General features: G+C 44.4%; 1 protein-coding gene across 1 annotated transcript in view; it reads right to left on the bottom strand.

Annotated features, from left to right (window-relative positions):
• LOC142249689 (solute carrier family 2, facilitated glucose transporter member 11-like) overlaps nt 1-25,601 on the bottom strand; it is a 98,733-nt gene that overhangs the window by 13,788 nt on the left and 59,344 nt on the right. Inside the window, exons 6-8 of the mRNA XM_075321533.1 lie at nt 19,544-19,692; nt 7,094-7,281; nt 4,488-4,598 (exon numbers count right to left, since the gene is read on the bottom strand). Coding sequence (XP_075177648.1) covers nt 4,488-4,598; nt 7,094-7,281; nt 19,544-19,692 — 448 coding nt within the window. The remainder of the gene's footprint in view (nt 1-4,487; nt 4,599-7,093; nt 7,282-19,543; nt 19,693-25,601) is intronic.

Raw genomic sequence — 25,601 nt, 5'->3', positions numbered from 1 at the left:
GTGAGAGCGGTGTTGTATGTGTGTTGCGTGTGTTGCGTTGTTTGTGGAGCGTTGTGTGTGTGTGTGTTGCGCGGTTTGTGTGGGTGTGGTGTGTTTTGGGGGGAGGTATGTTTTGTGCAATGTGTGTGTTGTGCGGTATGTGCGTATATTTATGTATGCCGCGGTGTTTGTGTGTTGGGTGTTGTGTGTGTGCGGCGTTGTCTGTGTGTGTGGGTGTCTGTGTAGGGCGGTGTTTGAGGTTCCCAGTGTGTGTGTGGTGTGTTGAGTGTGTGTGTGTTGGGGGGAGGTGTGCACCTCCCATCGTGCTCCATCCCCCATGCTGCGCACCCCCCATCGTGCCCCATCCCCCATGCTGCGCACCCCCCATCGTGCTCCATCCCCCATGCTGCCCAACCCCCATCGTGCTCCATCCCCTATGCTGCGCATTCCCCATCGTGCTCCATCCCCGATGCTGCGCACCCCCCATCGTGCTCCATCGCCCATGCTGCGCACTCCCCATCGTGCTCCATCCCCGATGCTGCGCACCCCCCATCGTGCTCCATCCCCCATGCTGCGCACTCCCCATCGTGCTCCATCCCCCATGCTGCGCACTCCCCATCGTGCTCCATCCTCCATGCTGCGCACTCCCCATCGTGCTCCATCCCCCATGCTGCGCACCCCCATCGTGCTCCATCCCCCATGCTGCGCACCCCCCATCGTGCTCCATCCCCCATGCTGCGCACCCCCCATCGTGCTCCATCCCCCATGCTGCGCACCCCCCATCATGCTCCATCCCCCATGCTGCGCACCCCCCATCGTCCTCCATCCCCCATGCTGCGCACCCCCCCATCGTGCTCCATCCCCCATGCTGCACACTCCCCATCGTGCTCCATCTCCCATGCTGCGCACTCCCCATCGTGCTCCATTCCCCATGTTGCGCACCCCCCATCGTGCTCCATCCCCCATGCTGCGCACCCCCCATCGTGCTCCATCCCCCATGCTGCGCACCCCCATCGTGCTCCATCCCCCATGCTGCGCACCCCCCATCGTGCTCCATCCCCCGTGGACCCGTGGAAGCCTAATCACAGGCGAAACGGCCGTCGTCCATAGTGAGGGGCCGCATCCAGGTCTCCTCCACCCGCTGATTTTACAACACCTTTTAACCGAGTTTATGGAATAAAGATTATCCGGAAAAAGACATCAGCATTGGTGCGGTCTTATTCTTCTTTTGTATTGATGAACTGAACTCCATCCCCCATGCTGCGCACCCCCCATCGTGCTCCATCCCCCATGCTGCACACTCCCCATCGTGCTCCATCCCCCATGCTGCGCACTCCCCATCGTGCTACATCCCCCATGCTGCGCACCCCCCATCGTGCTACATCCCCCATGCTGTGCACCCAATCGTGCTCCATCCCCCATGCTATAATAGTTCTCCTATTATACTCAGAGAAGAGTATAATAGGAGGACTATAATAGGAGGAGTAGTCCTGGGGGGAGAGGAGTATAATGCCGGCTCCCTGCACATGTGTACCGGGATCCGGTGTACGCTGGTAACTATGATACACATCGGGTAACTAAGGGACCTTAGTTACCCGATGTGTATAATGGTTACCAGCGTTCACCGGCTCCGTCACGATCCCAGCATCGCAAGGGTATGTCTGGCGCTGCTGGGATCGTGACGGAGCCGGTGTACACTGGTAACTATGATACACATCGGGTAACCAAGGGACCTTAGTTACCCGATGTGTATAATGGTTACCAGCGTTCACCGGCTCCGTCAGGATCCCAGCATCGCAAGGGTATGTCTGGCGCTGCTGGGATCGTGACGGAGCCGGTGTACACTGGTAACTATGATACACATCGGGTAACCAAGGGACCTTAGTTACCCGATGTGTATAATGGTTACCAGCGTACACCGGCTCCGTCACGATCCCAGCAGCGCAAGGTTATGTCTGGCGATGCGTGCGGAGGGCCGAGGCGAGCGGGCAATCCATGCGGAGGGTGGGGCCAGGCCGAGGCGAGCGACCAATCCGTGGGGGGGCGGAGCCGAGGCGAGGCGAGCGGCCAATCCGTGCGGGGGGGCGGGGCCATGGCGAGCCCAGCGGCCAATCAGCTTTGTGTCACCATAAGGACACAATTTTGGAGCAAGACAGACAGACAGACAGACAGACAGACAGACAGAATAAGGCAATTATATATATATATATATATATATATATATATATATATATATATATATTTAAAAAGTGTTATACTGCAGAGATTTAATAAAATTATCATATTTGCACAATGGTTTTGTGGCCCTGATCTGTTTTTTAGGTTTTGTATTGCTCCAGTTCTATAAGGGGATCACATATATGATGGTTTATTCTGATAGAGATAATTTATAGGTGATATTTTACTGGTGTAAGAGTCCTATTCTTAATAATGGGAACAAAAAATTTCTGAGGTCTTCCTCTACGTGTCTTCCAGGGTGTATTGGAGTACCTCCTTTTAATTGTTGTCAACTCTTGGTGAGAGATGGCTCGGCTATTAAGACTATGTTCACCTGTTACATTTTTGCTGCATTGTTTTTACAGCATTTTTTCATGAGTTTTATGCAAATTAACAGCTGAATTTTCCAGTACCAGCTAAAGCTAAGGAATTTTATCATTGTAAATGCATACAATTGTTTGAGGGTTTTTTTCCAGAAAATAAAAAACTGCAGCGTTTTTGAAAGAAGCATGTCAGTTCTTCCAGCGTTTTTTTAACATTGAAACCAATGAGAGAGTGCAAAACACTACATGTGAACATAGCCTAAAGGGTGGAGGGGGCATGTTTTTTTTCTCTTTTTTTATTTTGTCTTATATACTACTCATTGTACAGGAAAGAATGTTTATTTTATGTTTTCCTGTAAAATGTATTTTATCTTTGGTTTTATATGTTTTATTCTCTGTCTGTAAAAGTGGCGTAATACCCTGACAACATTGTTCCCAGCAGCAGCCTAGGTATCAGAGATGCCTCCAGGCGTCGTCCCCATGCTGTTCCCATTCCATTTAGGCTCAGTTTCCATCCATTCCAGCGAATGCAGAGCATGCCCAGCCCTCCTGGGGGGTGTCTTCTGTAAAAATGTTTGCATTTCCCATTGACTTCCACTAAGGTGTGCCGCCCCTGCAGCAGTCAAACTGCTCAGATCTGGGGTTGCTGTTGCTCGAGGGTCTCCGGACATGGGGGCTTGCAGCCGCTTCAAATGCGAAGGGGGGTTATTTACAAGGGATAGTTTGTAACGCCATCCGTGGTTCACGGTAAGGGTAGTACTGCCGCTGCCGATGGGAGTACCCGGGGGAGATGGAGTGGGGCAGCCAGATGGTGATCCCTCCACTGGTAGGGGAGACCCCGGGACTCTGGAGATAAGTGGCGGATAGCATTGTACAAGCTATGTGGGCAGGCAGGATGCAGGGTGTGCAGTGTACTCACTCAGGTTGTGTAGACGTTGGTGCAATCATTAAGCAGACTTTGACACAAAAGTAAACTAAGTTTCTGGGTGCCGCTGCAACTCGGGGGAGCTTGTCCGGGTATCCGTTTCCGCTGGTATTGCTTAGTGGTCCGGAGCCTGCCTCCATGCACAATTTTGTAGATTTTCCTAAGTGACCCTTCGGCCTGAAGCTGTCAGGGTCCCGCTCCCTATAGCTGTGCTCTCGATGGCTGACACTTGGGATTTCTGTAGGCCGCATAAGCTGGAAAGCCCTATCCCCCTCGTTGTGTTGGTGTCTTCGATCTCTGAGCTCTTGGGGAAAGTTCATAAAGAGACTATCCTCCACTGGTGAATTATCAGCTTGGGTGAAGCTACTCCCTGATCTAGGGTCCCGTACCCCACCGTGCTCGGTACTGGTCCGCTTACTGGACTTTCTGGTGCCAACCGTTCTCCAAAACTAAGTCAGTACACCCTTTTCCAATACCCTGAGACTGGGTCTCCAACTCCTCTGGTCCCAGACCACCGTCTGTGACCCAACCAAGGTCACACAGGGAGCTACAACACCCTCAGATCCTCACTCTCTGAGGGATGCTGCTCGACTGACTTCCTCCCCCCCACCAGTCTGCCTGGCCCCTAGGCGGGTGGCCATTTTCCAGCTAGGTCACCCACTGGTGTGCCTGACAGGGTGTGGTGTGAGGTGTGGTTAGGATTTGAGTGCTGATGGAAGCAATACCAGTGTGTAGGAACCCAGAACCATGGAGGGTGAGTTCTGCACCATGAGAGACAGGGGTGCAGTTCCCTGTGACACCCTGATAGAGGCAGGGGCATCACAATACTTGTTACTTATATTGAGCTTTTCCTAGAGTCTGAATTGCTTGATTCCAGTACTGAGCACTTGAGCATTTTAGTGCTCTCTCATCAATAGTGTTTACCCGCATGCATAATGTAGTACAAAGCGCATCAGAACGATTGCAGCAAAGGTAGCCACAGGCTCTATCCATTACTTGGTAGATCACTTATTTGGTGATGTGGGTTTGTATTGTTTACTTACACATGTCATAGCAGTGATACATTCACAGACTCCAGTCCCCAGAGTGACGTAAGGGATATTTTCAGTGGGAATCCCAGTTTTTTTAAACACATATTCCGCATAAAAATAGATCTATAAGACATGAGAATTAAATATGAAAGTATACTATATAATTTCCAATGAGAGATTATATTTTACATATTAATAAAAGGGCTAACAGTTATATCTCCCCTTTTGTAAAATGATGTTAGTTATTTATCATTGCTATGCTCAACATGTGTACCAAGGTTAACCTTTTATTCTATATAAGACCATTGCAGGAGACCTACGTTAGTTTAGCCTAGTTAGCCAGTACGGTACACCTTCTTTCAGAAAACCCCTTCATATGCAAAGTCTTCAGTATAGGTGTAACTCATGGCCACTGTTGTTCTATAGTGGATTCCCATGCTCTCCAGCCCCAGGAATGGTAACAGGCTATTAGAAAAAGGTGAAAAATGCTGGTGGTTCTGGAAGATGACCTGGAGTTGTTAAATCTCATGGTCAAAGAAACCAATCAGTCCATCCACAACTAAATATTTCAGAGTCTGCATATCTGGTTGAAAAAAAGAACATTTCCAAACCACAACATCATCAATGATAATCTAGCAACAATGATCGAGACTAAAGCGGGCTTTACACGCTACGATATATCAAACAATATGTCGTCGGGGTCACGTCGTTAGTAACGCACATCCGGCATCGTTTGACATATCGTAGCATGTAACACAAATGAGAGACTGTGAACGAGCAAAGATACTCACCTTATCGTTGCTCATTGACACGTCGCTCATTTTCAAAAAATCAAACGTCCTTCTGTGCTCCGGTTGTTCATCGTTCCCGAGGCAGCACACGTCGCTCCGTGTGACACCCCGGGAACGATGAACTGCAGCTTACCTGCAGCCGGCAATGCGGAAGGAAGGAGGTGGGTGGGATGTTTACTTCCCGCTCATCTCCGCCCCTCCACTTCTATTGGCCGGCCGCTGTGTGACGTCGCTGTGACGCCGAAAGAGAGGATGTTCGCCGCCCACAGCGAGGTCATTCGGGAGGTAAGTACGTGTGACCGGGGTTACTGACTTTGTGCCCCACGGGCAACAAATTGCCCGTGCCGCACAAACGATGAGGGCGGGTGCGATCGCAAATGCAATCGCACGACATATCGACACGTGTAGAGCAGCCTTTATAGTGAGGAATGTGAAGTATATTAGAAGTTCCACTTAGAACTCATAATCATGTGTGACCTCTTTAAAGCACAGTACATGCTATGAACCACAGGTAAATATTAAACAGAATTGATCACCACGTTTTTGCCTCCTAATCTGAGAGCAACATGATGTGGACACTGAAAACCTCATTACAGCATTATATCACTTACTAGGCTACTTGCTGTAGTTTTGACATCATCACTGTTCTCTCTACTGCAGATCTAGCAGGTTTATTGCTGAGCTCTGAATAACCACACCCAACCCCACAGAGTGATTGCTTTCTGTGTACACTGTGCATAGGAATAAAGCTGTCAATCAGCAGTGGGGCAGGGTGAAACATAGCTCATGAATATATTAGCTCTCTACCTATGCACAGTGTACACAGAAAGCTGTCACTCAGTGGTGGGGACACAGTTATAAAGAGCTCAGTATTCAGAGAGCAGCTAGATCTGCAGGGATTTTGTTAAATCTACAACAAACAGTCCAGTAAGTGTTACATCCTTGGAATTAGGGTCTCTGCCTCTACATAATGGTGCTCTCAGATGAGGTAGCAAAAACCTGGTGACAGCTTCCAATTAACGCTTCAGTGTCTACAATTAAATGGCATTAAACCACAAGCAGTTCTGGGTGCATACTTCTAATCCCTCCATGCTATTCAATGCAGCATCACCAGTGGTAACGTGCGCTGTGACCGTTGAATAGAAGTCCCGACACTTCCATTCATGTTCAGTAGACCTCTCTGAAGCCAGGACGTGTACACCCGGCTTCATACAGCGCATGACCGGAAGCGCGGGGCATTCAGATCAGTGTACACAGGTATGTGCATCAGCACTGGTGATGTTGCATTGACTAGCATGTTAGCTCGCCTCTGTGGGCGTACTAACATGCTAAGAAGGCGGAATGAGTGCAGAAACGAACGCCCTTGTGACTAGTCCCTGCACTCACTAGCATATCATAAAGGATCTTTAGAAATACTGTTTCTAAAGATCTCTTTATCTATGGTAGTGTATACAGGGACGGTTAGGCAGGGATTAGCAATATACACCCAGATCTACTTGTGGTTCTGGGTGCATATTGCACCTGACAAGTTCCCTTTAAACTGAACATATTCACATGTGTAACAAAAATGTTATCCCCTGCAGTAACTTAATATGCCATAACAAGGCCACTAGTTAATTCACTTGTGGTCAACAGTTGAAGGATAAATTATTAGGAAGGAGGTGGTCTAGGGCTTTGACAGTCCCTCCAGAATTTTGATTATCTCCCAAAGTACAAGGCAGCAAAATGCATTCTACGGCATTAAAAACAAGTGTGTCTAGGGAGGAATGTTCTAAGGGTGTAACCTAATAGCAGAAAGGCTATCAGAAGCCCCAACCTTTTACTTACTGCATTCATCCCAGTGAGCTGTTGTCCTATGTTGATCACAATAACGACAATTAGCTGCCACTTTATGGACTGATCAAAGAACAACTCCAGAATCTTCTTTTGTTTCTCATCCTTTAAAACGCGTGTTTCTTTTATTATCTCTTCCATTTCTGTTTGGCCGTGTTCGGAGCCATAAAACGATTTCAGGGCTGGTTGAGGAACACAAAATTGTTCACTTCTTGGATGCACATGCAAGTATAGACCAGGTTTCAGTGAAATAGGAGTTTGCAACAGTTTTTGGTCCTAGGGTTAACAATACCAGACTATATAAGGCCTGAAACACACTTCCGCTTAAAAAACGTATGTGTCTCACGTTCCGTTTTTCGGGTCCGTGCTCCATTTTTTAAGGGTGTTTCTCCGGTACGTGTGACATCCATGTGATGGCGTATGCTTGCCATGTGTACGTGTCTGATGTCCGTGTTGGTGTAAAATACGTACGTATGGTGTCCGTGTGACTTCCGTTTTTATAGATCCGTTTTCCATTGCAAATTACGTTCTTAATACATCATCATGAGATACTGCTGTGTTTAATTGGTCAATTAACTCCCATCATTGTTTTTTTACTGGGTCCTTTCACTCATTATACAGACTCCAAAATGTCTCTATCAAATGAAGCAACAATGTATTTGCTATGGTTGATATCTAGGAGATTTGGTGTTAGGCGACATATGCTTGAATATAACCCAACTTTTGAGAAAAGGATGTGGATCCACCCCCTGGTTATGTTTCGGAAATCGCATGGACATTTTCACACTCTTTATGGTGAAATGAGAAAATTTCCATCAAAATTCCATGCCTACTGCCATATAACCTTAACGTCCTTTGATACCATCCTGGGCCTTGTGCGCACCATCTGCAACATCAGGACACCTGTATGCGTCTCAGCATCTCCCCAGAGGAACGCTTTTTGGTGACTTTATGGTATGTATATTATGGTAATATTGCCTATTTATACTTGATAAACTTGGTTTATAATGTGGAGTTAATTTTAACCATTCTGTATAGACCCATATGTAAATGCATAATCCTATTTTTTGTAGCTATCATTTAAATTAAAAAATATCAAAGACATACAATCAGTGTAATGACATGGTTTGTTACATCAGTCATACCTTTCGACCATATTAGGAAAAAAAACAAAGAAAATGTAGATCTGATCAAACTTGTTTATTTAACATAAATTAATTAAATTTTCCAATATGGAAAATAATGCATTTCCTTTGTGTTGGCTTATTACATGCATACATCAAAAATAAAGTAATGTTTGTATCCTGACAATATAATTCTCATATTGGTATAAAACATGTTCAAAATAAATAATACACATACTAATATCATTTCCTTGTCATTTGTAGATTCCTTGCAACTGGACAATCCATCAGCGGTCTTCATTTTGAATATTTATTGGGAAGATCGACAATTGGCATAATACGGCATACCTGTACTGTGCTATGGGAGACCCTAAGCATCATGTCATGCAGCAGCCTACATCACAGGATTGGATGCGCATTTCAGAAGAAATTTTTGAGAAAACAGCCTTTCCTAATTGTGTTGGCGCCATAGACGGCAAACATATTAGAGTGAAGAAACCACCTAACTTTGCTTCTAGATATTTTAATTTTCACAAGTTTTTTTCTGTAGTAATTCTTGTTTTGGTTGACACTAATTACTGTTTTATTTTTGCTGATATTGGGGCCTATGGCAGTGCCTCTGATGCACGAATTTTCAGAAGTTCACGCTTATCACGTTGATTAATGTCAGACAGTCTAAATTTGCCAGCACCAAGGCCTCTACCTGGTACAAATGGACCAAATGCACCATTTGTCATGGTTGCAGATCAGGGGTTTGCCTTGTCTAGGCATTTGATGTGTCCATATCCAAGACGTGGACTAGACAGATTAAAAGCCCAATTTAATAGCACCTTGGCCAGAACACGTTGCTATGTTGAACGGGCCTTTGGCATTTTGGCTTCAAGATGGCGCATTTCAAACCACCATCCAGCTCTAACCAACCACTGTCAAGGCTGTCATTAAAGCTACAGTAATTTTACATAATTACTGTAGATTGAATGAAAGCAATGACGATGATTTCGAAGATTTGCAAGGTCTAAATGCACCATTAGTAGGTAATGAAAGTGTAAGAACCAATTTGGCCCCATCTGGTCTCCAAGTTAGGAATCAGTTTAAAGATTATTTTAGTTTAAATCTGCATAGTAACGTATAAATTTAACATTTCAAAGTTCTACTAACAGTAGGTTACATATTCACAAACACATATGTATTGCAAAAGGGAAAATGACCATACATAGGTAGATATATATTCTAATTTTTAATATGGCTTTGATTTGTTAACCAAAAACGTTTGGCTTTTTTGTTTGTTTGAGGTTACAAATTTTTATGTGTTTGTGGATTTTTTATCTAAGATTTATAAAGTAATAAACTTGATTTTCCACAGTTGTAATGAAGCTAATTTAATTTTATGTTTTCGTTAACTATGTATGCATGTTACCTTTTGCAAAACACCCTGTATTATTAACATATGTAAAAATATTGTTCTGAGACATTATCCCAGACAACACACCATACTGTATTATGCCATAATGTCACGCAAACATAATTTGTTTGACACTATGGGAATGCAAGTAAGGGACCAGAACTTATGTAGATACTGCATATTTTCTGGGGGGTTTTTTTAGATAAAGGTGTATGAATGTAAATGTAGTTGGTTATGTGCGTGCATAATTTTACAGAACACTGGGTTTTTTTTGGATGGTCATAACCTCATGTCAAGAGCCAGCCAACATCTTACAATGCAGGTCATGTTTTAGAAGTGATAGAGCAACGTACAAGTCAAATCCGACCCTATGCTAAGAAATACAAACCCACATACATATGGATTTTGGACTTTTTAACATTTATGAATGTTTACAAAACATGTAGAACATTGTAAACATTGATAAATGTTATTGTTAAAATCAAAAATAAAGTTGTGTGAACTAAATCCTTTAGGCTAGTGATGCTTTCCTGTGTAGTCTCCATGGCATTGTCACCTACTGAATATGTTGGCTGCACAACACTAGATGTTGTAGTAAGTGACTGAATAGTGTTTCCACTAGTGACTGTTGTTGTGCTTGGTGCAAACATTGCTATCGTTGTTGGTACAGATTGCTGACCTAGTGTAGGTGTTAGATATTGTTGCGACGGTACAGGCTGAGGATGTGTGTATGTGAAGTTGGTTGGGTAAGGCTGATTTTGAAAGTACTGTTGCTGTAGATTATGTTGCATATGGTATGATGCAGGTTGATGTACCATTTGTGGTAGTCTATGAACATTACTTACATTACTTTGATAGGTCATTGAGGTTTGCAAAGGTGTCTGTTGTGGCCCTTGATGGTAAAAAGATGGCTGCTGTGATGGCATTTGTGGAAATAATGTACCTGATTGTTGAGGTAGACTTGTAGGCCTATTTTGTGTTTCATTTATCAAAGAAGAAGATGGCCACGGTATATGTGTTTGTTGCACTACAGTATTTTGTTGTGAATTAGATGTCTGTTCATCAGTTTGGGTTTCCATAGTGTGTTGGGTTGTTTTTGTGTGTGGGCCATGTGGATTAGCTCACCATTGCTCTATCAGTTCAAAAACATATATTGGCTCAGAATCACTTTGGGATGCTGAAATCAGTGTGATTACAGACGCCCTCAACCTGTCCTGCCTATCAGGTGCAACCAATGCAAGAGAGGGAGAGAGGGAGCGACAAATTCTCTCTTCATCACTCTCTGGTATTAGTGAATTCATCATGTGTATTATTCTAGTATCAATGATCTCTGGCAGGGAACGTAAATCCTCATGACGCCTATGTCTGCGACCACGGAAAGTTTGTGCCAGTGACCGCAGGTTATGTGTTGTTGTTCTAGGCTGTGTGCCTGCATGTGTTTTTGGACTACTCTCGCCAATAACTGGTGATGGGCCACTTTGTAGCCCTGTAGACTGGCCTGTGATTTGGGTAGTGGATTGACTGGTTCCCAAACCCAAATCTGATGACACTTCGTCTGCTTCTGGCTGGATGGTGTTCTGGGTTGTGGGTTGTTGATAAGAGGTAGGCTCCATCTCTGATGCTGGTGTAGCTGTTGCTGATAACACTGCGGACTACGCCTCCTCACTGTCCTCAAGATTATCCTCGGTACTATTTGGGTAGATGATAAAATTAATGAACCATACAGTAATAATTACAACATCCATAAAATTACATCATTCAAACTTACTTTGGAACCTCCATAATTGGCTTTAGGTAGCTGAGTCTCTCATAGTGAATATATTTCTTCTTTTTGGAAGCAGCAGCAGAAGTTGCAACAGGGTTGAATTCACGGTGGAATTGGTCTCTTGCTTACCGCTGTTTCACCAAATCCACTGTTAAAAAACATCAAAAGTATAATGTTTTATTTCTTTATTCTAACGAACAAAAATCAAACAAACAAATTGACATCAAATTTTAAAAAAGGTTTAAAAAAAAAACAAACAAAAACCACAGTGTGTCCCCACAAAATAACATGTCATGCTTGATTTGTAAGTATAAACCCATGAGCAACCCAACAGACCCCTGTTTGTAAAATACAAAGATACATTACAAAATCATGTTAAATTTATATTTAAATAAAATATTAAAGCACAAATAAAAAGGAAAACTTATAATGACCACAACTACATGCATTGCCATATGTTCACATTTGTTAAAAAACCAATGCAATAGAAAACATTTAGTCTATGCATACTTTCAAACTAACAAATAAACAACTATAGCAGACATATTTTGGCCTACCATTGTGTATATGGATGTAGCTTACACAACAAAACTATATAGGTCTGTGACTGTGTGTACCTCTAGGCCAGTTGGTTTTACAACCTGAAATGTCTGTGTGAAGTGCATTTAATGCATGACATGTCATATTTCCATGTAATCAGCTTAAACAATTGAGAAAACTACTATCAAACCAAAAATATCAGCACTTTCCTTCATGTGTGTCTCCAGTGTAGCTTCAAATTAGTCCGGACCATTAATACATGCCTAATATTCTGTTTCAATATATAGACATTCTGCCTACTCATTGAGCAGGTAATGAGAGAAGCCATGAAAATGTCTGTACTCACCATATTTAGCTTTCCTTCCAGGGGTGCATTGAGACCATCCATTCCTGGGGTAGACTTGTTCAGCCACAGACATCCATGCTCGTTCCACCATTAACCTGTCATGATAGCCATCATCACGTGTGTCCCACAGCTCTGGATGCCTCTCTACTTCCCCAATCAGCCTCTCTGTATCTATACTTGGAGCCATTCTGAATGCATGTGGGGTTCAGAGTGCTCAGTTTGCCCCTGCAGTGATAGGAAAGGTGACCAGCTGCCATCTGGCGTGCAAATGAGACAGGATATGAGTCTTTGGCACCAGAATTAATGACCTTAAATTGACCTGATAGATTGGTAACAAGTGTTGCTGATGTTTGGATTAAAAATGCACACGGACGGTACGTGTAGCACACGGACATGCTACGTGTGCCGTCCGTGCAGGCACAGACCCCTTGACTTTAGCGGGTCCGTGCCTGTGTGATCCCAGAGAAAAACAGACATGTCGAGCGTGTTGGAAAACGCACACACGTACAAACGACACCGACACACGTTCCGTGTGATTTTACGTGTGTGTGCCTGCTACCATAGGGTAGCATTGGTCTACGTGTCTCCGTGCCGCTGGTACGTGCAAAAACATACCAAACACGTACCGGCTGCACGGATGTGTTTCGGAGGCCTAATATCAATGGAATGGGAACTAGAACTATAGCTACCACCTTGTGGCTTGGAGACAGCACTCCTGTTGTGAAGAGAAAAATGCAGTGGAAAGTGGCTATCAGAGACTCGAATGCATGGCAAAAAATATTCAGTCAACCGTAGTCCTTACTCTAAAGGGGGCTTTACACACTACGACATCGCTAATGCTAAGTCGTTGGAGTCACGGAATTCGTGACGCACATCCGGCCGCATTAGCGATGCCGTTGCGTGTGACACCGATGAGCGATTTTGCATCGTTGCAAAAACGTGCAAAATCGCTCATCGGTGACATGGGGGTCCATTCTCAAAAATCGTTACTGCAGCAATAACGAAGTTGTTCCTCGTTCCTGCGGCAGCACACATCGCTGCGTGTGACGCCGCAGGAACGAGGAAGCTCCCCTACCTGCCTCCCGGCCACAATGCGGAAGGAGGGAGGTGGGCGTGATGTTACGTCCCACTCATCTCCGCCCCTCCGCTGCTATTGGGCGGCGGTTCAGTGACGCTGCAGTGACGTCGCTGTGACGCCGCACGGACCGCCCCCTTAAAAAGGAGGCGGTTCGCCGGTCACTGCGATGTCGCCGGACAGGTAAGTATGTGTGACAGGTCTGGGCGATGTTGTGCGCCACGGGCAGCGATTTGCCCGTGTCGCACAACAGATGGGGGCGGGTACCCACACTAGCGATATCGGGACCGATATCGCAGTGTGTAAAGTAGCCTTAAGGCTATGTGCGCACTTTGCTTTTTTACCTGCTTTTCCAACTGCAGTGTTTTCATGCCAAAATGCTTCCGTTATGCTTTTCAAGCAAAGTCAATGGGACATTGAGCTTTCTTGTGCGCACTATGCTGTTCAAAATGCTGCGTTTAATTTGCATAAATTTGGGCAAAAACTCAACGTTTAAAGAAGCAACATGTCAATTGTTTTTGCCATTTTGGCTGCGTTTCCCATCCGGTCAATTTTAGGCTGTGTCCGCACTTTCCGTTTCCACCTGCGTTTCAGCTGCTTTTTAGGTCTGTTTTGAACTGCAGCGTTTTCATGCCAAAAGTCATGCGTTTCGATTTTCCAGCAAAGTCTATGTAAAATGGGGAATTTCTAGTCCGCACTTAGCGTTTCCAAACGCAGCGTTTAAATTGCATAATTTGTGGCAAAAACTCTGCGTTCAAAGAAGCAGCATGTCAATTGTTTTTGCCATTTCTGCAGCGTTTTGCTAACATTGAAGTCAATGCTTTTTAGCTGCAGAAACACTGCGTTTTGGAAATCCAAAACGCATGCTTTTCTGACATTACAATAATGGAATAATATGTCCCTTTACACGCACACATAGTCCGACAATTACAATAATGAAAAATAGAAATTGAATGCTATTTTACCGCTAAATAGTATAAAACCGCTATAATTATAAGAAATATAACTATTTTCTTTATCATTTCAATAATTATATATGTGTTCCTTTTTTTTCCCCTTTTCTCATTGTGTTTGACTATTTAAACTTTATTTAGCAGTGTCTTTATGTTCAAAACGCATCTTTCAAAACGCAATGGAAAAGCATGTAAAATGCGCAAAAAACGCCGCTAAAACGCGGTAAATACTCATGCGTTTTTTGCTCTATTTTGTGGTCAAAAGCAACTTTGGCAAAATCAATTACTGCCAGAGGATGCGTTTTGAACTGCAAGTAGGACGACGCAAAGTGCGGACACAGCCTAATACAAAACTGCAGCGTTTCTAAAAGCACCGGAAAAGCACTCATGAAAACCACAAGGTGCGCATAGGCTACTTTCTTTGCGTTTTACATGCATTTTTAGGCTATGTGCGCACTTTGTGTCGAGGTAGTTTCAGATCAAAAAGCATCCTCTGGCAGAAAGAACAATGCTTTTGGCTTTAAAAATGCATGTAAAATGCAAAGAAAGTAGCCTATGCGCACCATGCGGTTTTCATGAGTTTTTAGTGCTTTTCCGGTGCTTTTAGAAACGCTGCAGTTTTGTATTAAATTGAATGGATGGGAAACGCAGCCAAAATCGCAAAAACAATTGACATGCTGCTTCTTTAAACACTGAGTTTTTGCCCAAATTTATGCAAATTAAGCGCAGCGTTTTCAACAGCAAAGTGCGCACAAGAAAGCTCAATGTCCCATTGACTTTGCTTGAAAAGCATAACGCAAGCATTTTGGCATGAAAACGCTGCAGTTGAAAAAGCAGTGGAAAAGCAGATAAAAAAGCAATGTGCGCACATAGTCTAAAAGCCAAAAGCATTGTCCTTTCTGCCAGAGGATGCTTTTTGAACTGCAACTACCTCGACGCAAAGTGCGCACATAGCCTAAAGCTGTATGCTCATGCTGCAGATTTGGTGCAGATATTTTCAGCACCAAATCTGCACATTGTGGTTCTGTAAGCCTAGCAAAAAGAACGATTTCGGTTGTGCCTCAAACCAGGTACCCTTAGCAGCCATGGCATCAGAAATGGTGTGAAATATGGTAACCTTGAGGTGTTTCTTCAGGTTTGGAAACAGATGCTAGTCAGAGGGAGCTAGATCTGGTGAATAAGATGAGAGGTCAGCCAGCTGGAAGCCCAGCTCTGCCGGTTTTGCCATTGTCGCTTGTGCAGTGGGAGCGGAAGCGTTGTCTTGCAGGAACAAGGTTCTTTTGGGCAGCTTGACATGCCTTTTGGCCTTCAGAGCTGCCATCAATTGGTCCGAAAGTTTAATGTAATACCTTGCATTGATGGTGCATCCCTTTTGAAGGTAGTCCACTAGTAGCATGCCCTCCTTATCCTAGAACACAGACGCCATCACCTTAGTGGCTGATTTTTCTAACCTGAATGTCTTTGGATGAGGAGAACCACTGTGACTCCACTCTTTTGACTGCTCCTTATTTTGAGGGTCATACAAATAAATTCAGGTCTCATCCATAGTGATCAGTCGATCCAGGAAGTTCTTATCAGTCCGGAAATGCTCACAAATGGACCGGGAAGTTTTCACTCGCATGCTTCTCTGATCTGTTGTCAAACATTTGGGGGCCCACTTTGCAGATAGCTTCCTCATGTCCAAATGTTCATGGATAATGACACAAACACGTTCACGGGAAATCCCCATGATGTCTGTTATTGCTTTTGCTGAAATTTGTCAATTCTCCAGTATGAGGTTGTGCACAGCATCGACGATCTCTGGAACAACAACCACTTTCGGTCGTCCAGGACTTCATTGGTGCTGAAGTGGCCCATTTTTAAATTTGGCAACGCAGTTCTTAACTGTGGAATATGAAGTGCATTGATCCTCCAATGTCTGCGACATATCACCATGACTTTCCTTGCAAAAACAAGAATTTTATCACTCCTCTGCTCTCAGTTGCTGTGAATATCGCATTAGACTCCGCCATTTTGTTCTCCCATGTGCGTAAGGCCTAAAACACACTTCCACAAATAAAACGTACGTGTCTTACGGTCCGTTTTTCGGGTCCGTGTTCCGTTTTTTAGGGGCGTTTCTCCGGTACATATGACATCCGTGTTGATGGCGTATGCTGTCCGTGTGCGCGTGTGGAATGACCGTGTGTGCGTGTGGCATGAATGTGTATGTGTACGTGGAATGTCCGTGTTTGTGATGCACAATGTCGTTTATAGATGTCGGCTGACAGCAGACAGAGTTGCGCGAAGAGAATGAACTCGGGTGAACTTCACCCGTCTTCATTGTCATGCCGCGGCTCTGTCTGTGTCGCGTCCTGATTAGCGGTCACCTGTGCAGGATTCACCGGTGACCGCTAATCCCCTGAGTGACTGAAGTGAGCAGCCCTCTCTCATACTCACCGATCCCCGATCTCCGGTGCGGCGCTGCTCAGCTGTTATAAAAAACTCCGGCGGCTTTAACTTTTTTGAAAAAGCCGGCCGCTCATTAAACAATCTTGTATTCCCTGCTTTCCCCGCCCACAGGCGCCTGTGATTGGTTGCAGTCAAACACGCCCCCACGCTGAGTGACAGCTGTGTCACTACACCCAATCACAGCAGCCGGTGGGCGTGTCTATACTGTGCAATAAAATAAATAAATAATTAAAAAAAAACGGCGTGCGGTCCCCCACAATTTTAATACCAGCCAGATAAAGCCATACTGCTGAAGGCTGGTATTCTCAGGATGGGGAGCCCCCCAGCCTAAAAATATCAGTCAGCAGCAGCCCAGAATTGTCGCATACATTATATGCAACAGTTCTGGTACAGTACCCAGTTCTTCCCGATTTGCCCTGGTGCGTTGGCAAATCGGGGTAATAAGGAGTTAATGGCAGCCCATAGCTGCCACTAAATCCTAGATTAATCATGTCAGGCGTCTCCCCGAGATACCTTCCATGATTAATCTGTAAGTTACAGTAATTAAATACACACATACCTGAAAAAATCATTTATTAGAAATAAAAAACACTAACAAATTCCCTGGTACACCAATTTAATAAGCCCCAAAAAGCCCTCCATGTCCAGCGGAATCTGCTGCATGAAGGTGACTGGAGCTGCAGAAGACACTGCCGCTCCTGTCAGCTCGACGCAGCAACTGAGGTGAGTAGCGCGATCAACTGCTGTCAGTCAGGTAACTCACGGCCACCGCTGGATCCAGTGGTGGCCGCGGATAACCTCAGTTACAGCTCAGCTGATCGCGCTACTCACCTCAGTTGCTGCGTGGAGCTGACAGGAGCGGCGGTGTTTTCTGTCAAAATAATTGTTGCCGCACATTCTCTGCACAGCTGTTCCTCGCAGCGCTGGTGATCGGGGAGCGGTAAGTATGAGCCGGGGGAAGAAACAGACCGAGCGCCAATGTAAGTATGACTGAGAACATCATGAAAAAAGGTAAGTATACTGAATTAACAAAAAAAAAAAAAAAATAACATCGTTCGGTTAAAAACGCACACGGACGAAACGTGCTGAACACAGACATACACCGTGTGACTCATAGACTTTAGCGAGTCCGTGCCTGCGTGATGCCGGCCAAAAATGGACATGTTGTCCTTGTAGAAAAGCGCATACACGTACTTACCACACAGACACACGTTCCGTGTGACTTTACGTGTGTGTGTCATCTACCATTGAATAACATGGGTCTCCGTGTGTACGTGTCTCCGGTACGTGCAAATACGTACTGCACACGTACAAATTAAACGGATGTGTGTTGCGGGTCTAAAACACTGTTGCCATAAGCAACAAACATAACATTTTGAAAACATATATTAGACACAAGGCTTTCATGTGATGTAATATTCGTTACCAGAGAAACAAAACATCACAAAGCCAAAGACTTATCAGCAGCCCCTTGTATATACAGTACATCAAATAGGAAATACTGAGACTGCTGTATATATGTAACGCCCCTACAGCCGGGTCATTACAGGGTATTGAATATTACCCCCATTTTTCCCGGGCAGGAGGAGTGGAGTCCACATACACACACACTGACAAAAAGGCGTTAAAAGCTTTTCAGCATGTATTTTGAGCCTGTATGACTCATCCTGTCTCCTAAATGAGCAGGTGTGCAGGTCCCCATGACAACCTGAGGGGAGGGGGGCCTGAATGAGGAGTGTGTACAGTGCAGAGCAGACAGGAAGTTTAGCAGAACGATGGAGGCTGTGACAGAATACAGACCTCAGGAGAACAGCTCCTGCTGAGGAGATGCCACGAGACCAGGGCTGATAACATCTAGAGGAAGGGGATGGAGCCATACACTGGGGATCTTTGAGAATGTTGTACCTGGTAGTGGTCCTATTCTACGCTACGGGGCAAGAGAGAGAGACAGAATGGCGTCGAGGCCCCAAGATACTCTATGCCATGGGGACGGCACTAACGCACCCGAAAGAGAGAGACCCCCGGAACACCTCACCAGACCCTTCCTCCTACCTGCCCGGGACCGACCAGAGGCTAGAGGCGGCGAGAACCAGCTCCTGGGTGCGATGTGGAACAGACTGTAAATAAAGAGAAACTGGAACCCGCACTCCGTGACTGGTGTGAGTAATGCTACCGCCCCGTGCCCCCGGTGTTCCAGAGGACTGTTGCCCTGGGTCTCACTAACCTCCCGGTGGTCTCCCGCTCCACCCATGGGGAGCGATTCCATCTGGCTGCCTGTAACACCTGCCCCGGAGAGAGACTGCACAGCGGCGACTGAACACTTGGCCGCATGCCACGGGTGGCACTGCTAGCACCCCGTCCCCGTCCCATACCATTTCCTGGGGGAGAGCTATGGCAGAGAAGGCCGAGACTTCAGTGGCTGCTGCGACCGATGGCATGCTCCCCAGGAACCCCGTCACCCTCCTTCCATTCCCTTGTCACACCGGACTGACTGTCAGACTTTCCCTTTAATGAAACATGCCGGGGTCACGGAAGCCGGGTCGGGCCACTCACAGCCTGACCCCGTATACCACCGGCCCGGTGACCGTGCCATCCCTGCAGGCCCGCGTGGGCGTTTCATATACAGCATATCACATAGGAGACATTGAGACTATGCTTTATTCATCACATAGGAGACACTTAGACTGTAGACCCAAAGGCTATCCAGGTTTGTCTGTCTTTTGATTTGCAGACCAAAACAAATGACAGACAAAAATCTAAATATTTATGGAAAAGACTTAAATTTACTTACCCTTTTGACATCGATATTCATCTTTCTTATCTATCAAAAGGTATCTGGGACTTTCAGGAAAGCATGGTAGTGTCAATAACTGTATAATAGCTGGAATGCCACAAGAGGACAGCAATAAAGACCAGGAGTTTTCACCACCCAGCACCTCTCTACGAGACAGAAAAAGAAAGTTTTGACAAAAAATATTAATCAGACTAAAACAATGTTTGAATAGTTTGAACAATCCAAGATAAAACCATACACCAAAAGAATCAGGACAGGACAGAGGAAAAAGCCAAAAAGTAAACTTTAATGCCAATAATATGGGTGGACCTGTCTGCTGTTCTAACATGTTTACTTTACTTAATACTTGCATGCCCTATAACATAGCAATTCTTTTTTTTACAACACTTTAATGTGGTGTTCCTCTGTTATTGCTATTGGAAATGTGTGAAGAAATTGACAACTGGGTATTACAATACCCTTTATCAATGGTGTACTCCCTTTCACGATTGTCAGTGCCACAGTGAGTGATGCCATAGCCACATAGGAAAGGTAATGCGCTGTTGTTAGTTTATTCATACATTTCTACAAGGTGTAAAACCCCCCCCAAAACAATGGTATCCCCATGAGGAGTGCCAGTATTTACTAAAAGTGATGTCAGAAGAGCTGATAGGTCCAATTTTACTGGAGCAGGTGACCTTAAGTAAGCTGTGAGGCTGTGATCCGAAGACTGCAACAGCCTTGAGCTACTGCAATCTTATTAGTGCTCTTTACACAGTCACAGAGGCCCCGATTAATCAAGACTGGCATTTTGTACATCCTTCTTGATAAGGTAGGTGTCAGAGCAAGATGCACCAAATTCATTTGTTACGTGAAGTTGGCACATCTTTAATAAAGTTGGCACATCTTTCAAATGCTGTATGCTACCACCAGAAATGTTACTCCAGTCCTTGATTAGAGTATACTTCTATCATAATTTATACCCCTTTTGTAGTATAAATTATGGTAAATTTGTTGGGTAAGGATATGACTAAGGCTGCTTTCACACATCCGGTTTGAGCCCTGTGGCTTAATTCGGCTGTAAAACCTATGCAACGGATGCGGCGACAAAACCGCATCCTTTGCATAAGTTTTTTACATGGGGCCCATCCGGTTTTTGCCACTTGCGGCACGCTACTGAGCATGCGCAGTGGCAAAAACAGCATGCGGCGGCCGGATGCGGTTTTTGCCGCATCGTGCCGCATCCGGCGTCCATAGGCATGCATTGGAAAATGCGCCGCATCGGAGAGATGCGGCGGGATGCGGGTTTTTTTGCCGGACAAAAAAACGAGCCAGGCAACGTTCAATTCGGCTGCCGCATCAGCTAAATATGCCGCATCCGGCAAAAACTGGACCGAACGCAAGGCAATGCGGCACAACCCGGCACTAATGAAAGTCTATGCAAAAAAAACGCAACCGGCGGCAAAAAAAAAACGGTTGCGTTTTTTGTGCAAAGTGCCGGATTGTGCCGCACAGCAAAAAACGGATGTGTGAAAGCAGCCTAAGAAAACAAGCTAGGAAGGGAGGAGGATAAGAAAAAAAATGGTTAAATCTTTTAACAACTAGTTTCAGGCTTTCTGTATTTTGTCGTCAGTTTTGGGTGAAAAATTCCTAGAAAAGTGTATAAGTCTTTTTCAATATTTGGATATTATTTTTTAAGCTTACACTGTGTGCAGAATTATTAGGCAAATGAGTATTTTGATCACATGATACTTTTTATACATGTAGCAAGGGTAAGAAAAAAAAACAGGGCACCGCTAATCCAAAGCAAGGTGTTGCTGTAAGTTAATTCCTAGAAAGCAGCAAAGCCGGGTGCACGTCCTAGGGCATAGACCATGTGTAAGATCCAAGAAGAGACGGAAGCAGGCGGCACTCATCAGCATCCAAATAGCGGATTTATTGGTTGTGACATGTCCTCCCCCTCCCCCACCACCTGTACCCTTCTGGCATGAAAATGTTTGACTAAATCTGCTATTTGGATGCCGATGAGTGCCGCCTGCTTCCGTCTCTCCTTGGATCTTTTTATACATGTTGACCTACTCTAAGCTGTATAGGCTTGAGAACCAACTACCAATTAAGTAAATCAGGTGATGTGCATCTCTGTAATGAGGAGGGGTGTGGTGTAATGACATCAACACCCTATATAAGGTGGGCTTAATTATTAGGCAACTTCCTTTCCTTTTGCAAAATGGGTCAGAAGAGAGATTTGACGGGCTCTGAAAAGTCCAAAATTGTGAGATGTCTTGCAGAGGGATGCAGCAGTATTGAAATTGCCAAACTTTTGAAGCGAGATCACCGAACAATCAAGCGTTTCATGGCAAATATCCAACAGGGTCGCAAGAAGCGTGTTGGGCAAAAAAGGCGCAAAATAACTGCCCATGAATTGAGGAAAATCAAGCTCTAAGCTGCTAAGATGCCATTTGCCACCAGTTTGGCCATATTTTAGAGCTGCAACGTTACTGGAGTATCAAAAAGCACAAGGTGCGTCATACTCAGGGACATGGCCAAGGTAAGGAAGGCTGAAAAATGACCACTTTTGAACAAGAAACATAAGATAAAACGTCAAGTCTGGCCGAAAGAAATATCTTAAGACTGATTTTTCAAAGGTTTTGTGGACTGATGAAATGAGAGTGAAACTTGATGGGCCAGATGGATGGGCCAGAGGCTGGATCAGTAAAGGGCAGAGAGCTCCACTCCGACTCAGAAGCCAGCAAGGTGGAGGCGGGGTACTGGTATGGGCTGGTATCATCAAAGATGAACTTGTGGGACCTTTTCAGGTTGAGGATGGAGTGAAGCTCAACTCCCAGACCTACTGCCAGTTTCTGGAAGTCAACTTCTTCAAGCAGTGGTACAGGAAGAAGTCGGTATTGGTCAAGAAAAACATGATTTTCATGCAGGGCAATGCTCCATCACATGCATCCAACTACTCCACAGCGTGGCTGGCCAGTAAAGGTCTAAAAGATGAAAAAATAATGACATGGCCCCCTTGTTCACCTGATCTGAACCCCATAGAGAACCTGTGGTCCCTCATAAAATGTGAGATCTACAGGGAGGGAAAACAGTACACCTCTCAGAACAGTGTCTTGGAGGCTGTGGTGGCTGCTGCACACAATGTTGATCGTAAACAGATCAAGCAACTGACAGAATCTATGGATGGTAGGCTGTTGAGTGTCATCATAAAGAAAGGTGGCTATATTGGTCACTAATTTTTGGGGGTTTTGTTTTTGCATGTTTTGTGCAGTTATATTGGTTTATCTGGTGAAAATAAACAAGTGAGATGGGAATATATTTGGTTTTTAAGTTGCCTAATAATTCTGCACAGTAATAGTTTCCTGCACAAACAGATATCCTCATAAGATGTAAAAAACCCACTCCAACTTCCAGAAATATTAAGCTTTGATATTTATGAGTCTTTTGGGTTGATTGAGAACATAGTTGTTGATCAATAATAAAAAAAATCCTATAAAAAATACAACTTGCCTAATAATTCTGCACACGGTGTATATACATTTTGGTGGTAATGCATGGCTGGTATATGGCAACATGTTTAGGCAAAAGCTTGTTGTTTATCAGCATATGCAATAGGGTGAAAAAGATTTGAGGTTAGGCATAAATTTAATGTTGTGTAAAAAATTATTAATAAACATTATATTTTTTTATTTATATTTATTTTCCTTTTTTGAATATATTTTTGGGTGAATCTCTATGGTTTGGTGTTCAAGGTCATACTATTTTTTTCTCTACAATTGTTATTTCCTTCTTATAGGTTTTTTTGGGGGGGCTAGAGTCTAGTTTAACAAAAAACTTGGTTTTATTAGAATTGTTTCGAATAGTTGTTTCATTCGTAATTTAGGATGATTCCTTTAACCCCTTAACGACCCATGACGTACTGGGTACATCATGGATCGTGTGCCGTTAATCCCCACCCCCTCAACAGCTGACATGTGTGCCTGCTAGCCGTGGGTGGAATCGCTTCCACCCGCGGCCATTAACCCCTTACATATCGCTGCCAAAATCAGGCAGCGATATGCATATGCGCGCCGCCATGACAGTCACTTACCCCGCCCCCACCGGAAGTCACGTGACATGATCACGTGACCTTCGGTGGTTGCCATGGTAGCACAGGGTCATGTGATGACGCCTGTAGCTAACATGAGTCACTTCCTCTCAATGCCGGAATACAGTCGGCATTGAAAGTAAAGCACCAAATCTGCAGTTCTCAGCTCGGTAGCTGAGATCTGCAGATAGTGGAGAGCGATTGGATTGCTGATCGCTATAGCCCCCTAGGGGGACTAGTAAAATAAAAAAAAAAAGTTAAAAAAAAGTTTAAAAAAATGTAAAAAAAAATAAAAAAACCTAAAAGTTCAAATCACCCCCCTTTCACCCCATTGAAAATTAAAGGGTTAAAAAAATAAAAAATATACACATTTGGTATCACCGCGTTCAGAAATGCCCGATCTATCAAAATATAAAATCAATTAATCTGATCAGTAAATGGCGTAGCGGCAAAAAATTTCCAAACGCCAAAAATACGTTTTTTGGTCGCCACAAATTTTGCGCAAAATGCAATAACAGGCGATCAAAACATAGCATCTGCGCAAAAATGGTACCGTTAAAAACGTCAGGTCGAGATGTAAAAAATAAGCCATCACTGAGCCTCAGATCCCAAAAAATGAGAACGCTACGGGTTTTGGAAAATGGCGCAAAACGTGCACCACTTTTTTTGGACAAGCTTGTGAATTTTGTTTAACCCCTTAGACACAAGAAAACCTATACATGTTTGGTATCTACAAACTCGTACTGACCTGAGGCATCACATAGATACATCAGTTTTACCATATAGTGAACACAGTGAATAAAATATCCCAAAAACTATTGTACGATCACACTTTTTTTTGCAATTTTTCCGCACTTGGAATTTCTTTGCCATTTTAAGTACACTGTATGGTAAAAGTTATGGTTTCATTTAAAAGTACAACTTGTCCTGCAAAAAACAAGCCCTCATATGGCAAGATTGATGGAAAAATAAAAAAGTTACGGCTCTTGGAAGAAGGGGAGCAAAAAACCAAAAACACAAAAACGGAAAGTGCCCGGGGGCTGAAGGGGTTAAGGATAAGATAATTATTTTAAATAAAGACAATAAAGTACAGTCAATTGTTTGTCTTTTAAATGTAGGGTAGTAGTAAATCTTCAAAAGGCTATGTTCACACAGGGCATTTTTGCAGCGTTTTTTTTTTACTAAAACCTGACCAAAACCTGATCTTGTGGCAGGTTGTCTCCTGGGAGTCATCTGCGGTTTTGTATGGCTTTTGTGGCGTTTTTACAGTGGTTTTTTGCACTTCTGTGATGTCTAGACCAGCAGGGGTTCAACAGTGCCCCAGTGCTGGTCCAGGCCGGAATTGACCTAGATCCAGCACTCGAGTAGTTAAAAAAAAAAAGTAAAGCAAGCGCTCTATAATAAAATCTCCGGCGTCGCTGTACCTGCTCGGTAGAGGCTAGAGTGTATGAGCTTTGCCAGGTCAGGTATGACGTCACTCAGCAGGTCCCTATCACATGGGGGACATGGAGGGCGAAGCATGAGGAGAAAACATTTCCAAGCTCACTAACTAAGAAAGTCACGGCCACTAACCCAGCTGGTCACGCCCACTAACCTGGAAGGAGCCCATACATTCTAGTATCAACCGTACCTACTCCCACGGCCCTGTCTACTTCCAGTACTGCTCATTAGCCTCATGCATATTCACTGCTTCCGTCCTCCCCACACTGGAGTCTGTGATGGGTTGCAGTCAGACACGCCCCCCATCCTGTGTGACAGCGTCTGACTGCAACCAATCGTAACCCAGTCTGCGGATCTATCAGTACAGTAAAAAATAAATAAATGAAAAAATTTGATGTAGTGTCCCCCCATATTATGATACCCAGCACAGATAAAACCTACAGCTACAGGCTGCAGCACCCAGCTGTGTGCATATCTTGGCTGTGTATCAAAATAAGAGGGACCCCATGCTGTTTTTTAATTATTAATTAAATAAATAAT

The sequence above is a fragment of the Anomaloglossus baeobatrachus genome, chromosome 1 (genome assembly GCF_048569485.1).
Source record: "Anomaloglossus baeobatrachus isolate aAnoBae1 chromosome 1, aAnoBae1.hap1, whole genome shotgun sequence".
NCBI classification, from domain to species: domain Eukaryota; kingdom Metazoa; phylum Chordata; class Amphibia; order Anura; family Aromobatidae; genus Anomaloglossus; species Anomaloglossus baeobatrachus.
The sequence above is the reverse complement of the archived record's forward strand: the minus strand, read 5'-3'. Positions and strand labels throughout refer to the sequence as shown.